This window comes from Jaculus jaculus, chromosome 3 (assembly GCF_020740685.1).
Source record: "Jaculus jaculus isolate mJacJac1 chromosome 3, mJacJac1.mat.Y.cur, whole genome shotgun sequence".
In the NCBI taxonomy this organism is placed as follows: Eukaryota; Metazoa; Chordata; class Mammalia; order Rodentia; family Dipodidae; genus Jaculus; species Jaculus jaculus.
The window spans coordinates 127333492-127352013 of NC_059104.1; the positions used below are offsets into that span (position 1 = coordinate 127333492).

General features: G+C 36.2%; 1 protein-coding gene across 1 annotated transcript in view; it reads right to left on the reverse strand.

Moving 5' to 3' along the window:
- Positions 1–18522, reverse strand: part of Gabrg3 (gamma-aminobutyric acid type A receptor subunit gamma3) — a 612827-nt gene that overhangs the window by 15463 nt on the left and 578842 nt on the right. Inside the window, exon 7 of the mRNA XM_045146493.1 lies at positions 2371–2523. Within this exon, the coding sequence (XP_045002428.1) occupies positions 2371–2523 (153 nt within the window). The remainder of the gene's footprint in view (positions 1–2370; positions 2524–18522) is intronic.

Consider the following 18522-nt stretch of genomic DNA (forward strand, 5'->3'; position numbering starts at 1 on the left):
ACTTCCATTGGAGATGGGCCAGCTGCTTTGCTGTAGGACAATAAGAGGAGTGCTGATTCCACATCCTCAACTTCAATTTATTGCAGTGTCTTTTTCCAAGAAAATAAAGGGTTAGATGTTGCATTTCATAAACCAGCTCAAGTTTTGTTTATTGATGCACCACAAGGCATATGTTTAACAATTGTAATAAAATAAGAAACTTTAACCAAGAAAATTCCCTGGGTCAAATTAACAGCTACCCAAGTAGCACTGAGGCTACACAATGGCCATTCAAAGAGAAAATGCAGTAAGCCAGAAAAACAATAAATGGTAGATGATATTGGGAGAGAAGCAGTGTGTCTTCCTCCACCTGGTCTTGCTACCATTCTTTTTTCTGCCAGTGAATCATTGGCCTTAGTGTAAATAAAGTGCATAATAGCCAGGGTGGCATGTTATGGAAGAGGTTTTATCAGAAATGTTTCAATGGATCTATACTGGGATGACAGAAACAGCCCTTGGCCTTCTAACTACAGGACCATCATCCCTATAGGCCTATGATAACTGTGTGCCCTGTAGAAACTTTTGGTCCACATGAAGAGAAAGTTTTGCTTAGTCACAGGATTAACTGATGTTGGTGTATAACAGTTTTGCTGACACAGAATTTTGATGCTTTACATTATTTATATAATACACATACAAAAATATTGGTCAGCTTTTAGTTACTCATATTCCATTTTATTCCTAGTACAAATTTCACAGTTTTTGACCTTGAATAAGAATATGGTATGTTGGAAACCTTACCAACATGCATAAGCACATATTAGTTTTTATTTATCATAAATGTTAACACTTGCAGAATCACCAAAACATGCAACATATTTTGGTATAAATAAAATATATAAAAATGTAGGCCCATCTTAATTTTTAAAAGTTAGGACCATTGAAAAATAAGCATGTTTTCCATGCACAATATCTGTAGCTATAACATAAGGCAAGGGGCATATTTCAATGGACATTTAAAAGATATTATTTAAAATAAATATTAAAAAGATAGAACATGACCTCAGGTTCCTTGTGCCCTAGAATTCTGAAATGAGTGAACTTAAATTTTTTCAAGTCAGGTTTTCTAGTACATGAAAACAGACTCATGTCAGTGACAGATGTCAGCATATGGTAGATTCTCACGAAATAGTTCAGTGTCCTTGGAACACTGGTGAACTGTTTTGTTCTATACCATTTTAAAGTGAAACAATCTGCAAAAGGTAGATGCATCATCTTGGCCTTAGAACTTCTCAGTGGTGGTTTAAATATCTTGTTCTAGGGATATGAATTTTCAGTCAACCTTAGGGAAGTTCAAAATATATGGCCAAGACCAATAAAGATCCAGTGTGCTTCTAAGATAACTAGGAACAAGTGGTCGTGATGCTGGCTTCATACTTTCTGGTATTACTGGTGACAATGTGCAAACAGAACTAAGAGAAACCTTCACAGAATCAGAGCAGGAACCAGTGGAGGGATGTTCATTAAGATTCAAAATTGCAGGCTGGAGAAATGACTTAGCAGTTAAGGTGCTTGCCTGCAAAGCCTAATGACCTGAATTTTATTCCACAGTACCCATGTCAAGCTAGATGCACTAAGCAGTGCATGCATCTGGAGTTTGTTTGCAGTGGCTGGAGGCCTTGGTGCACTCATTCTCATTCTCTCTATCTCTCTCTTTCTGCTTGCAATTCAATCAAAAAATATTTCTAAAAGAATACTTGCAACCCATTTTTGGAGCTGAGGGCAGCCTGTGATATAAATAAATAAATATACTGAAGGAAAACTGATATTAGTTTATACAAAGCTGAAGGTTGAGAATATTACCTAATCATGCAGTATGACTGCTATTGTGACAGCAAAGTTCCCAAGACTATGTACATATGAGAAATTACAGCAGTCCCATGACACAACTTTACCTCCAAAACTAACTGACTCAAGCAGTGAACTTGTCAATTTCATTATGACTGCTGGCCATTAGATGGACTACTATCTCTTTTAACATATAAAGCCTTTTCTAATAAACAACACAGTCTCTAGTTGTGAATCAGTAACAAATATTTGAACAATTTATATGTTCTAAAATACATTTTATGAAAAATAAATGTTTGAAACCTTCTTGGAAGAAAACTGTCAATGCTTCTAGTAAGCGTATAATTTGATTGAATAAAATTTATTTTTTTAAAAAAAAAAAGAAAGGAAAACCTAACAGATACTTAAAAGAAACTATGCATGGTTCACAAGGATCACAAATGCATTTACATTTGAACTAAGTCTCCAAAATGAAAATGTTTTTTCTGAATGCTTCTGCATTAATCTTGAACAAGATGGTGGAAAGTTACTTTTGCAGCTTACCTAATGTTGTTCTTGCTGGTGTAGCATCTTTTTTGATCCAGAAAGATACCCAGGACAGAACCACAGTCAGTATACAGGGAATGTATGTCTGAATAGTAAAGTATCCCATTCTTCTGCTCAACTCAAAATATATTGTCATGACAACATAGTCACCTGCAGCAGTGGCATAATCAAGACAAATTCCATTCATTAAAAATAGTATAAGAAACCAATTTATATAATTCATTTTGCCAATAATTGAATAAAAACACAGGTACAGCAATATCAAATCAGAAAAATGAAAAAAAGCTGGTGTTATCCTACTGTACTTTTATAGCATCCTTGGCTTGGTAAAGAATTTTAATGGTCACTCTACAGGGAATAATACAACATTTAACTTGATAAGGGGATGGACTTTAACATGCACTCCATGACAGGTCATGACTTGAATAAGGTATTCTTGCTAGAATATGTTTGTATGTTGCATAATTAATATCAAGGTCAATAGGCAAGCTCAGATTTCAAACTGATCGAGGGTAATTTCAGGGATGTTTTCCTTCATTAATAACAAAATCATATTCTCTATAAGTTTGAGAGGTTATTCATTTTCACTTTTTATAGTCCATTTTTTTTAGACAGGAGAGTATGGTAAAAATATTTGTACTTTTTATGCTATACCATTTAAAAGGGGAATTCCATATGTTTTTCTTATTATATAAAGTGTGAATTCCTACCCATGTCCTCATCATTGACTTTTCATGATCATTTCAAAAGTTAAGACACTGAATATCTTAAAGTAAAAAGATAATTTTTGTCAATTGGGTTTTACTTCAAGCTCCAAGTCATGTTTAACCACAAAGTAATAGCTTTTAGAATAAGTAAGTCTTAGCAAAATTGAAGTGTACTAATTATTTTAAAAAGTCAATTAACTAATATGATTATATTCAGATCAGGTTCTGGAAGAAACTTTAGAATAACTACTCAGGTTACTAAGCTCTGAAAAACCTTTGAAAATAAAATTTAACGTTTAAGCTTTAATGGGATCTTTTCCCTGGATAGTCCATATGCTTTGATCCATTTACATTTTAAATTGCAGACATTTACCTGCAGCATTATGCTTTTATTAGGCATAGTACCTTCTGTTGGATTTAAAGAGCCAGAACCATGAGTGGATATTACATAAAAATGGCATGGACTTTAGTTTTAACCTCAAAGAATAAAAAAACTGGGGTACTGCTATTCTTGCTATTGTAAAAAGAAAGAGATATACACACTGAAAATCAACCTATGTTGGGCTCCATGAGAAATGAGATGACAAGGGAAATCACTATTCCAGAATCCAAAGAATGGAGTGCATCTAGAGAGATACAGAGCATGAGATAATGCCATGGGGCTCAGAAGGCATGGGAAGTCATAATCCAGCCAAAGCAGGGGGAATTTAAAATCTGGAGACTAGTGCAAAACCACCATCAGTGAGAAAATCCTGAGAGCTATAGCCATGATAGAGAGCAAGCCATTTGTTTTTCAAATGATCTATATAGTAACTGAGTGCAAAGAATCTGGTGTGAAGTACACAAAAAACATATGTTGTCTTCAAAATTTTTCTGAAAATCTGAAACTGTTCTAAAAGACTTGCTTAAGTATCAAAAATATACTACATAAGATTAGACACAGACTCATTATTCCAAATTTTAAAATCTCAAATTGAACTAGGGTAAATATTTTTATGACCTATCTATGTCTGGATGGGGCATGTTCTGAATGAATGAAGTGAATGCTTATCAACTCTTAATTCATTACTATGGGAAACTGCTCTCTCCTACTTCCTGTTGAGGCTGTCAGTCATTATTGTTGGTCTTGTCTTTCCCCAGTGATGATTATACAAAAATACTACTGGCCAATTAAAGCAACCTGTTCATTTGTCTATGGTGATTGCAGTGAATTAATAACTTTTCTTGAAACCATCAGATATAAGTTTGCAGGACAAACAACGAATCCAAATTATTAGTAAAGATAGAAACTGGCATCAAAATTCTGGCTGCAATCTTTGCTTCCTTGGGATTGATATCACAAAACACTATATAAATATATTTATATATTATCAAAAAAGTGACAGGACTCATTCACTATGGAAGAGGTAAAAAACTTCAACAAGTTTGGGGAGTAGAGACTGAGAAAAATAGCATAAATAATAATAAATAATAAATAAAAATACCCTGGAAGAGAGGCTGGGATATTTGGCAAGCTCAGCATAATATCAGGAAAAGTCAGTAATTATAGCCAAGGTGGATGATAATGGTGTTTTCTAAGAAGGGTATAAAGGAAGATCTAAGGCCAAGGCAAAAATCTCTAGGCAACTAGAAGACATTCTTTAATGCTGACCCAGCTTTTGGTTGAATAAGCAAAGTCTGTCTCTAGGAAATGAAAGCCACACTCATTTACAAGCATGTAAGATGTTTATCCCAGTAATCTGTTACTGTATAAAATATGGCTTGCTTACAAGTGTAGTTATAGGGCATACAAAATCAAGAATATCAGTCTTAGAAAACAAAGAAGTCAGTAAAACCAGAATCATATATGAAAGAAGGTATTTAAATTAATTATTTAATAATAATAATTGCTTAATAGAGAAGGTACAAAGTATGAAAGATCAAACATGTGATTTAATAAGATCAATGAAAGTTTTAAGAGGGAATCTAAAGGAAATACAAGAAACTCAAAGACATCATAAGATGAAGTGTCCCACCGAAAGGCAAATCAGTAGAATGATCACAGACTAAGAACTGCTAAATGATGTAACAGACAACTAAAATTTTTCTAATATTAAAGGCAAAGTGAGAGGTTTAAATCAGATCAAAGAAAACAAGAACCATGGAAAAGTAGCAAATACTAGCAAATATCCTTTTAATTAGAACTCCAGAAAAAGAAAAGTGAGAAGATGAAATATTTGAAGGAAAAGTAGCTAAGAATTTTGCAAAATCAAAGCAGATTCAAGAAGCACAAACATTAGGCTAAATCAGGATATGTCAGGACCAACAGTGAACTTTCAAAACAACAATAACAATAAAATATGTCTAGACATATTAAAACAACTAATAGTAGGTGCAAAAGGAATACTGTGAAAGTATATAGAGCACAAAAAGAGATATGTTTCCTGCAGAGGAACCAAGGATAGCATTTATAGCAGACTTGCACAGAAGCAGACATGAAAGGAACTCTTTAAATTTCTAAAAGAAGGAAATGTCAAAAGGGAACCTCAGTGAAAATACTGTTTCAAAGGTGAAAATAGAACAAAAACTTTATCAAGTAAATATAAACTAAAGGGATTTCATTAGCATTAGTTCTACTCAACAAGAAATAGCAAAGGAAGTTCATCAAAGATAAAGCCTTTGATTTCCTCAGAAACTTGCACCTATGCCAAAAATTTAAAAACTGAAGTGTTAGAAAAGCAGTAAATGAATCTTACTTGTGGAGATCAAGCTAATTGGCAAGAGTCTAATGTCTGCACAGGCTAAGCTTGGGCACATGGAAGATTATGCCCTTGGGTGGAGCTTCTTGAAGACAGGAAACCTACAGCTTCTCCAAAGATTTCCTGATGAACATAAACATGCAACTCATAATTTAATCTGATGTAAACTTGTGATCTGTCTTATGCTCAGATGCTCAGATTCCACATTGCTTTGACTGCCTGAAATAGAATAAAAGCTGCAAGTACAGTCATTTCGGGGAGCACTGGAGTGTATCCCCTTAATCTTCCATTAAATCATATTTTGTCTGGTGGGTGTTCATTTGGTGTTTATCCAAACACTGCTGAATGGTGTGTATACATACTGAGTTGAAAAAATAGCTTTTCAAAGGCAAAATTATAATAATACATTTTATGTTTAGTATACAGTACAAAATGTAAAGCACAATAGCAATTGCACAAGACATGAGATAGGATTTAAAAATATATTTAAAGGTATTTTAGAGCACTTTGACTTAATGCAATTTGGAGGCCAACTAAGATAGTTATTATGTATTATATGGCCTAGCATAGTCACTAAAATATTTTGGAATGGTTATAAATAATAACTCAATGCAGAGGATAAGATAGAACAAACTGCTCAGATGAAGATGCATAGTATTAAATGTTTATGTTGCAAAAGAAACAAAAAGTATAGTGAGTAATGTAAATGGCAGTTTTAGGAAATTAGAAAAGGGAAAATAAAATTTAAATCAAAGTGATCAAACAAGTGAAAATTTTAATTTTAGAAATTATTTAAATGCCAAAGGGAAATCCAATTAAAACAGTTAATGAAACCAGGAGCTGATCCTCTGAAGTGATCTACAACCAATGATTAGTCTTATATTGCTGCATGAGAGCTGATGAATCACAAAACTAGAGACTTAAGAAAACAGCCATTGTTATCTAAAAATTCTCTAGGTCAACTATACAGGTTACACATTCAGAAGAGCGGGTGTCAGAAGAATGGAATTAGAACACCAGCAGGGAGCATTTTTGTCTGCAGACTCTAGGGGACAATATACTAGCTTCATTCAGTAGTTAGATTTTGGCAGCATTTGGCTCCTATGGCCAGAAAGGCTGCTTATTTCCTCACGGGTTCTTCTCCAGGGGTTGCCCTCACCTTTCCCATTCCTTGCTTTACGACTGCTTCCTAGCTGAAACCACAAGTGTACACCAAGTTCTTCTGTTGTTCCAAACCTCTAAGTTCCTTTTTTGAACTCATCCAGAGAAAATGCTACACATATAGGACTCAAGTGAACAAGTAACAATTTACTTAGTGAGGATGTCCTAAATTCATTTGTGCCAAAATTTCAGCTAATTAAGACCATGAATCTATCCAATTCACGGTTGAAGATTACAGGTGGCAGGAATTTTTGAAGACTGTTCAATTTTGCCCTACCATAACTGATACATATCTTGATGATATTGGAGATTAAAAGATGATAGCAAATTACCAATGCCAAAAATGAAAAAGAGAGGCTGAAGAGATGGCTTAGCAGTTCAGGCACTTGCCTGGGAAGCCTAAGTGCCAATGTTTGACTCTCCAGATCCCATCTAAGCCAGATGCACAAGGTGACACTTGCATACAATGTTGCACAAGAACAAAAGGTGACACGTGTCTGGAGTTTGATTACAGTGGCTGGAGGCCCTGGAGTCCCAATTCTCTCTCCCTCTCTCTCTTTCTCTCAACAAAAAAAGGCTACTCTATTGGGTTTGCCTCAAAAAAAAAAAAAAAAAAAAAAGAGGGCAGTGTCATGGGAAGAACATTGAACATTGCTAAATGAACAATGCTGTTCAAAGAATCTTACCTCTTAGGCAGAATGAACATATACATGCTATAAAGATAAAGAGCACCAAGGCATGCTAGAGGAAATATGTGTGCCTACTAGAGAAGGCCTTAACATTTAAGTACATAGCCTGTAAAAACACTATCCTCTCACAAATGGGTTCACAAGCAAATAAGCATCTAGAAAAAGAATAGTACCAATTCTACACATTTTTCCAGCAAATAGAAGCAAGAGAAGTTTTATCAAATTCTATTAAACCTGCCTTGCCTAATAGCCAAACACATAAATATTTCCTGGAAGTTACATACTAATATGATTCATTATACAGACACAAATGAACTGAATAAAAGCACTTTGCATCTGGACACACACACACACACACACACCCGCACACTGTATGTAATATACATCATGAGAAATAAAGTTCACTCCTAATATGTAAAGCCGGTCAGTCAAATTAAAAATCAATTTTATGACTCCACATACTAACATATTAAGTAGGAAACATTATATGATCATTGAGGAATTGTAGAAAATACTTAATTTAAATGAAACATGCCTTTATTATTGAAATTGGGAGGAACTGCATTAACTTACAAAGGGCATTTACAGAAACACTACAGCTTATATCATCCTCCTAATTTACTTTAGACTATGGCAACCAGAAAACTGAACAGGAAAGGAAGTAACCTTACAGTGGAAAGGTCTGATAGCATGCAACCAAATGATCAAGGAGTCAATTGCGTGACCCACCAGTAATGTTGACATCATGTAATACTAGTAATAGGGTAAAAAGTATATTACACAAGAAAATGTCTGGCAAGCCCAAGTTTGAGATCATTTGAGAAAATACCTCAAAATATTGAAATATTTAAAATGTAAAAGTATTAAAAATGCTTCAATGTATGAAGGTCATGAAAAGCAAATTACTATAGAGTTGCAAAAAATAAAAAGTTACTAACAGTAAACTGCTCCAATAATAAGCCTAAGAATTATTTTAAAAGCCAACAATGTAAACAGTGGGTACTGATCAATTTTCAGTAATTAGAATATGAGTTTGGTTTTTGACTAAGGACAAAGGACAGATAACCTTCTCAACACATGGTGCTGAATACCCAGGAGCAATAAAGGTTAAAAAGAGGAAACTTTATCCAAGTCCCACATCTGAGATAATAACTAATTAAAAATGAGCAAAATCTTAAATTCAGGATGCAAAAATATTAAACACTTGGCAAAAACATGAGAAAATGTGGGAGTTTTAGAGACAGACAGAGAATTGTTTGATTTGACAAAAGTCCAAACATTGAATGCAAAATTGATCAACTGGAATTCATTAAAATTAAGACATAACTTGCTCTGTGGCAGGTCCTGCTAAGAATATGGGACAAAAGCTATTACAAAAGGAAATGTGTCTATGAATCACATCATCTGGCAAGCATAAGTCTCTCATATATAACACAAAGAACTTTGGAAACTCAACAGTAAACAAACAATCCAGTGATAAAATAGCCAAGAGTCAGACATTTCACCGCGGAAGAGATACAGGGGAAAACAGCACTTGAAAAATGAGCAGTATTAACTACAAGGTAAATGACAAATTAAACATTACGTCAAATCACTTTGAGCATATTTTCTGAACATGTATAATAAAAGAGAACAGTATCAAAAACTTCTAGATTTGTAGACACTGGATCACTTAAGCACTGGCAATCGGAAAGTGAACTGATACAAACACTCTGAAAGACACTTTGCAGTTTCCTAAGGAAACAATAACCAAACATAACTGTCATATAAACCAGCAATTGCACTTAAAAATTGTACACCTATGTTTGTACTGGCCTTAGCTATAATAGTTCAAATCTAGAAGCAGTCTAGATTTCCTTCACAGGGCAAATAACATGTGGCACAATCATGCTCAGTAACAAAAATGAATATATTGTTCACTGAGAAACTTGGATGGATTGTTGGAAATTTATGCTGAGTGATAAAAAGAAAACTTTAAGCCTCAAAGTTCTATTTTATAAGATTTTATTTTTAGAGCATTCCTTAAATAACAATTCTGAAGTGGAAGCAAAATAATAGATGCTAAAGAGTAAGGAAGAGTGGAGATGAGGGAAAATGGGTGCTACGAGAGATACTGTGGAGATGAAAATTGTTACATCTTGACTGGGTTCATGCCAGTATGCTATCTGTAATATACTCTATTTTCCTCCCAGAACATTACCAGTGGGGCAAATGGGCAAAGTATCTCTGTAGTCTTTCTTAAAACTACATTTCCACCAATAAAATGATAAATGGAAACATCATATGGTCAAAGAGCTTGATTGAAAAGCCAAAGGACCCAGGTTTGATTGCCTAGGACTCCTTAAGCCAGATGCTCAAGGTGGCACATGTGTCTGGACTTTCTTTGCAGTGGCTGGACTCCATGACACACCCATTCACTTTCTCTGTCCAATAAATAAATAAATAAATAAATACATAAATAAATAAATAAATAAATAAATAAATAAATAAATAAATAAATATTTTTTATGGATGGAGAGGTGGTTTAGCAGTTAAGGCACTTGCCTGAGAAGCCCAAGGACCCAGATTTGATTCTCCAGTACCCACATAAGCTAGATGCACAAGGTGGTGCATGCGTCTGGATTTCCTTTGCAGTGGCTGGAGATCCTAACATGCCCATTCTTTCTCTCTCTTTTTCTGCATTTCTCTTGCTGTCTCTCCCTCTCCAACAACTAAATAAGTAAAATATTTAAAAATATTAAAAATATTTTTAAAAATCACATGAGTTAAACAATAAATAAAAATATAATTAGAAAGTAGGGTTAGTTGAATAAGATGTCACTGGATATAAATATTGAATGAAAATAAATTTAACTAAAATGATCATTATTCACACTTTGTGCACAATGTGATTTACTCCTTAGATTTCATCTGATATTTAGTATATTCAAGTCATATGCTTTTCTACCTTGAAATTGGCTCTAGTGTGGAGTGCTCTGCTATGGTGAATATGACATCAGCTTATGCTGCTTTCCTTACTACTTGGCTCCCCTGAGTAACTGCCTTAGGATGCTTCAACATGGGTGTGCAATAGAACATGTGTTCCCTTAAGGAAGTGAACATTTTCTCAGAGTACACCCTGCTAGCACAGATGACACCAACATATCTCAGGTGTAAAATGAATTAGAACTCATACCAAAGTGTTTGAAAGTGCTTCCTTCTACATAGCCAAATAAGTCTGATCTTGAGCACAGCTATAAGAAAGCCCAAAGAATGCAGATAAAGAGAATTGGGCTAGAACATCTATTTAAACTAACTTGTAGGAGTTGATTTTTCTCTGTGTTGATCTCCTTCATCCTTGTGTTGGTACCTGGTTCACCAAGAAAACAGATGCAGAGACCCAGAGGCCCCCAACACCTCATCACTGAAGCACACCCAAAATGAACCCAACATGGCTCATGGAAATTTTGTGGAAGAGAGGGCAGAAAGAATGTCAGAGCTACATGTTGGGTCATGATATGCAGAGATATTTATCCTACCCATAACTTTGGGCTATTCCAGAATGCATGACCCATATACCTCAACAAGGAGGTGCCTGAGGGAGGGGGTAGGTCACGGATGAGCCTAATAAGGGTACCAAACTAACTGTATTCACGGAGTACAAAACTAATTAATAAAAAATTTAAAAATACATGTTTTTGAAAAGTATCAAAAATAGTATGAGGCCATGATGTCTGAAGTCTGAGATCATAAAAAAAAAAAAAAAAAACTAACTTGTACCTCAGTGGAGACCATATGCTTATTGTGTGTGAAACCCTAGTTTCCCCTCCAGACCAAAACCAAAAATTAAAAAACAACCTATTCAAATCTTGTGACTTAACACTTTGTGGGTTTTCAATAGCTAATGGAATCTTTCCAATGCCAATATGAGGCAATTTGTTAGCCATGAAGCGTGACTTCAACAATAGAGGAACAGGACTCTGGGGAGAGAGCGCATTACTTCTCTGAGGGACTTCAAATGTCTTTGAGGTTATAGGTTTTGCAGTAGCTCAGGACTAGCATGAAGATCATTGAGCAGCTGACTATAGGGAATGCTGTGGGAAGAAGTGTGAGCCTGCTCTGGAAAAGCAGAATCTCTGAATTTCTGTTCCTGGGACATCATGTCTGTGGTCTTCAGGGATCCACATGTTGTATCTTCAAATTTAAAAATGCACATTTGTTGTTGTCTTGCTCACTCTCCCAGGACAAATCCATGCATGTATTTTTTTCTCTCATTTATGACAAGACAAGAGTTCCAGGTAATTTTTATTGCACACATGGAGGGTATACACAGATACATCATCAAAATGTTAAAACGTGCAGATCTTATAAATGCAGTAATCAGACTGAAACTCAACTTGAATATCTGGCACTTGATAAAACAAGGGAACGTATCTTAACATAAATAAGTAAATAAGGTGGGCAGAGTTTTAGGATTACAAATGTGCAGGTGGGACTACAGGGGAGACACCTGCAAACAACGTGGTTTCTGGGAGTGGGCACGGAAGAATCGGCTCCATCCACTCACGTGCATGTTCATGTTGTGTTCCTGGTGGTCCTGGCTCTGCCTGCAGACCCTCTGCTTGCTCCTACCTTGCACTAGTGCACCCTGCAGAGACAGTTCCCAGTGGGAGAGGTAGGTGGCTGGGTGAGGAAGGTGGGAGTATAGGGTCTGTCCCAGCAATAGCTGTTCAGCTTCATTAATGTCTTCCCCTTTTCCAGAATATTAATGTTGGGGAAACTGAGTAAAGGATCTCTGTATTTTTTCTTAAAAGTACATTTCAAGTAATAATAATTTTGAAATGGGTGAGGCTGATGGGTGGAGATTCTACTGTGGCTCACCACCAGTTTGTCTCATTGCTCTCCTGTGTTTCTTCTCTCTGCCTGTCAGTCCATCACCTCATGGATTCTCTGTACCTGATTTCCTTAGGATCTTCAAGTCACTCTGGCCAGTTCCTACTCTTGATATGCAGAGTGTGTTTCCCATTTATAGGGAATTCTCTGCTTGTCTAGGTTCTTCAGATTTCTGTGACTCCCTGCCTGACTGCTCTGTGTTCCAGTCCATGATGTTTTTTTTATATAAGGACACACTGATTTCTCCTGCGTTCAGACAGCCTGACTACTCTGAGCTTCCTTCTGTACAAAGCCCCTGCCTGTCCTTCACTTCTCAGTGAAGGGTTCTTCCTATGGTGGGGTGAGGTCAGGCTCTGAAGATCATATCTGCTCACAAAGAGTCATGCCATCCAAGTCCTGCTCTCTGAATGACACAGCTATGATTTTGAACTGAGGTACAATAAGATAATTCATGAACATTTTCCCTGTCTTTCCTGAGTCTGTAAACTCAATGAAAGCCATGTTTGTGGTCTCTTATTCAATGTCCAGTGTCTAGCAAGAAGCATTGACTAGACCACAACATTAGCCAATAGGTAACTATAGCCGTGCAGACTGGTCAGGAAGGAGCTGTGGACCCAATCTCTCCCTACCTCCCTCATCTCATTCTCATGGTCAATTTTTTGTACCTAATAGCTTCTGATGTATTTTATAGGCTCATTCCTGGGTTTTCAGTATTCGTAAATTAATCCTACATCTTTATATTTGATCAAACTCTAGAAATTCTAAGATTGTGTTAAATTGTAATTCAGAAGTTCACCCCAAGGCACATGAGGTAAGCTTTGGGATGTGGTGGAAGCACTCTGCTTGGCAGAATCATCAATGACTGTTTTTTTTTTTTTTTTTTTCTTAATAACTTCCCCATAGGGCTGGAGAGATTGCTAAGTGATTAAGACATTTGGCTGTGAAGTGTAATGACCCATATTCTATACAATACCCATGTAAAGCCAGGTGCACAGAGTGGTGTATGGATCTGGTGTTCATTTGCTGTGGCTAGAGGCCTTAGCATGCCCATTCTTTCTCTCTCTCTGCTTGAAAATAAATATTTTTTTAAAGAAATAGTGTCCCCATGGGCAGATCCCTGTTTCTTAAGTAACCCAAGGCTGGTATAACTGCAGTGTGATGGAAGAAATGCCTGGGCTATACTTGTCCATGGTGAGATTTCTTCCTTCACACTGAAGTGTGCATTACATCTAGGCACAGCCACGAGGTCCATGTTGCTTGGTTTCAACAATAAGGGAGGTCAATGTCTTGTGTACCGTTATGAAGGTAGAATGGCATTGCTTACTCTATCTCCTATACTGGTTGAAAGGATGAAATAAGCCAACAAATAGCCATCAGAACAAGACTTAAGCTTGGGAGCTGGCCACACATTAGTTTGGGATTTTCAACATGCTGATGCAGTAGACACTTGTGTGCCACTGTTGGTATTTTTTACAATGAAGGCAGAGTAATCTTTGTGATTTATATCTAAATCATGGTTATATTAAATTTATATTAAGTCAGGGTTATAAGCTCATGCTCAGTCAGGGTTACAAGCTCAATTGGTGCAAGTGCTTGTTGTGTATCAAATATTCTCAGAATCACACAGCTTCTTAGTCAGAAATGAACATTTTTCATTAAAACAATAGCTTTTATCACAAGGCAGACAACCTTTGAAAACAAAAGCAAACCTAATCCTCAGAACGGGCTTGATATATTTCAAATGGAGGGCAGCTCTTACCAATGACTGTGTTGTTTATAGTTGGTAATTTGACTCTAGAGTTAGGGCTATTGTTTCAATAATGGAGAATTTGAATGGGCATGTAGGCTTGGGGAAGGAAATCTCCCTTGGGAACTAAAGCTTTCTGCTACAACTCCTTTAGGGAAATTTTCTAACTGAGCTCAATTAGCAATTAAAATGGGAACAAATAACACTTCATCAAACCTGAGTTTTCAATATCCTAGAGTTAATCTTACATCTTTGAACCAAATTAAATCTTGGAAATGATAACAATTGTCTCAATGTGTAGGTATGAATATGAGAAAATATATTTAAAGACACATTATGTTAGTTATCCTGGGATACTGACAGCATTGTGTTTAGCTTTATTCTAAATTAATACTTTTGTTGGGTAAAAAAAAAATACAGATAGTGTTTCCTTAAATTATATTTAAAGGTTAGACTAAGCCAAGTCTCCCCCCCCTCTCTCTTACACACACACACACACACACACACACACACACACACACATGCACAGCTGTCATCAGAAGCATCAGAAAAGCCACCTTTATGGAGCAGTGGGAACTGGCGATGATTCATGAAGTCTATAGCTTTCAGGTTTCTGATGCTGCATACAATTCAGGTTACCCCACAGATGGAATCAAAGATTCACCATCAATGGAACTGGACCCAGAGGTGACCCAAATAACCAAATATCAACAACAAAGATTAATTAATTAATTAATGGTAATTTTTTTGAAACAGAGCCTCATTTTGTAGCCCAGACTGGCCTCAAATTCTCAGTGATCTACCTGCCTCAGACTTCTGAATAGCAAAATTAAAGGCATTAGCCACCATGAACAGCAGTAAAATAAAATGGTTTTAAACTGTAAAGAGGTAAAATGAAAATACAATAGTAACAAAGGTGACCCACAATAAATTTATATGCTGTCCAAGAGACAGGAAGCACTGAGATAAAATAGATGATTTATTCAAAGATATTATACAAGAAAATTTACTTTAAACAAGGTAGATTTAATCTGCAGGTTAAAATAATGTATAATTTCATGAACTCTAAAACATTTTCTCATTTAAGTCACTTATTTATTTATGTATTTATTTTAGTTTTTTTGAGGTAGAATCTTGCTGTAGCTTAGGCTGACCTGGAATTCACTCTGTGGTCTCAGGCTGGCCTCAAATTCACAGTAATTCTCCTACCTTTGCCTTCCAAGTGGTGGGATTAAAGACATATACCACTATTTCTGCCTTCACTTAAGTTATTTTTAAATATAAGCTTGTTTTGTTTATGAATAAAGAGACATAGAACATTCATATAAAAAAGCTAACTGGGGCTGGAGAGATGGCTTAGTGGTTAAGCGCTTGCCTGTGAAGCCTAAGGACCCCAGTTCGAGGCTCGATTCCCCCGGACCCACATTGGCCAGATGCATAAGGGGGCGCATGCATCTGGAGTTCATTTGCAGTGGCTAGAAGCCCTGGTGTGCCCATTCTCTCTCTCTCTCTCTACCTATCTACCTCTCTCCACCCCCCTCTGTCACTCTCAATAAATAAAAATGAACAACAACAGCAAAAAAAATTAAAAAAAAAAAGCAAACTGGTTTTAAGGGGAAAGCATTAGGATAATCTTGGATTTCTCCAAAATATAGTGAAGGCCTGATGACAATGCAACAATGTCTACGAGAAGATGTATAAGAGCTCAGAAAAGAATGCATTATTTTAACTGGAAGGTTTGGTCTTTAAGATAAATTTCATGTATCACATCGTTCAATGTATTGTCTCTTTTATATTAGTGTTTCCTATCTCTTGAGCACCAGTTAAACATCTGAAAAGTTCTGAAGTGGAGAAAATATAGCTTAGTCAAGACATAATTAAAGAATAAAGGCTGATGAAATCATACTCAAACAATAAGGAAATCATGGAACCTAACATACAGGGGTTCTCATGAACAAATTACCATAATAATAAATCTAGCCAATTACCTATTGACTGAAGTGAAGAACTCTGAGAGGAAGATAATATTATGTCAGGGTGCATAAAATCATTGAATTCACTTAACTATAAACCAAATAAAAAACAACTTTGGAAAACACAATTTGAAAAGATAATTTGACATTTATAGAATCTAACAATGGGGCAAAAAACAAACAACTGTAGGAAATAATTAAATATGAGGTAGATGATGAGTAAGAGGGAATCAGAGTGTGGTATGTCTGAATATGAGAAAAGCTGTTTCCTAGGAGCTGGCTCACTTTCCCTACCCAAAGGGAAAGGAAAGGAACAGCTCAATGAGACTGAACACTGTTAGAAGATAACCATTTTATTCAAGTCGAACACTACCACAAGAAAGCTGTGGCCCAGCCTCAATCATCTGGGAAAAGCCCAAATGAGGCAACTAGACTTACACCACTGTTTTAGTGTGCTACACTATGGTTCCCTACTCTTCTGGCAGTGGTGTTGTGGGGAAGTCAACAGAGGAATCTAGACTTCTATCATGGCTAAGTTTTCAAACCCCTTTTGCCATGTAAATGGAAACCACATGGGGGAGGGCAGGATGCCTCTACATATGATGGACAGTGTCAGACCACACATCCCTCCAAACATCCTTCCACACATGGAGGCAACCTCAGGCCCCACACATCTCCAGCTACAGCACTAATAATACACAGTATTGTCTAAATATGGAGGTCTGGAGGATGTCCAAACTCTCACACTGGCCCAGAGACATCAGAAAGCCCTTAGACATGTAATGCCAGAAGTGGCTAGATACAACAGCTCTTAGAAGCCTGTAGCAGTCAGCTTTAGTTGTTGGGATGGACTTCCATACCAGGCATAGTTATGGATGAAGGAATTTATTTATAAATTACAGATCCAGGGGAAGTTCCATAATGGCAGAAGAAGTTGACTCTACTTTCACAGGACCAAGCAGAGAGGGGAAACAAAAGCCATCACCAAACATACCAACACAAGCAAGGACATGTCAAGAACTCCAGGCAAAGCTCAAGCACTTTGCATATCTTTAACTGGAATTTCAAATCCACCACACACATTATGGCTGGACCCTATGATCTGCCCACAATGGAACATCTCCAGCCAGTTTGATGGAAATCCAAGGAGTTTAAATAAAACTCCTGAATCTATTGTGGAATATCTATTCAAACTCCCATAAAGCCTAATCACATAATATCTAAAAGGGACAGTTTTCTGTGATAGGTCATTTCTTATGTGAAGAATGAGAAAGATTTGAAGTTGAATGAGGAAAGATAATTAACACAATTGCGAATGATAAGGTGATAATTATATGAGAATTTGACATGGATTTTTAACACAGTACTAAAAAATAATGTTTCAAATGACCACAAACATCATGGTAATAGAAAAAAGAGAAAGTTTCAGTACGGAAATAGAAGACAGAAGAATCAAATTGTAATTAAAAATACAAAACATAAGGCTCCAGAGATGGCTTAATGGTTAAGGCACTTGCCTGCAAAATCAAAGGACCCAGGGTCGATTCCCCAGGACCCATATAAGCCAGATGCACAAAGTGGTACATGCATCTACAGTTTGTTTGCATCAGCTGGAGGCCTTAGTGTGACCAGTCTCTCTTTCTCTATCTGTCTGTCTCTGTCTCTAAAATAAATAAAGTAGAATAAAAAATCACAAAATATAAATAAGTAAAAACAAGAACTCACACACACGTTCCTGTGCATGCTTATACACACAAACATACAAAAGTACAATACAGAAGATCTACTTTGGTAATAACCAAGTGGGAAACTCTATGCATCCACATCCCAGCAAAGCAGAAAAAACTAGTGGAAATCATTTAAATTTTTGTGTGTGTGCATGCATATATTAAATGCATATAGTAATTTTCTTTTGGTTTTTGGATTTTTGAGGTAGAGCCTCACAATATATACTCTCAGGCTGGCCTTGGATTCACAGCAATCTCCTAATCTGCCTCCAGAGTACTGGGATTAAAGGCATGCACCACCACATCCAGCTTTTAAAACAAAGCTTTACTCAAGAAAATCTAACAAATTTTGATATGAAATGCAATGATATATGTCACTTTATCTAGAACCATCTCATTCCATTCCCTCTGGTAGATGAAGCAAAGAAGGTTCAATAAAGGTTCTTCAGTTTCAAGATCTCAGGTTATCATGAGTCCATGAAGGGGAAGATCTCATGTCTTCATGATCCAAATTCTGTGTTGAAATGCCTAAATT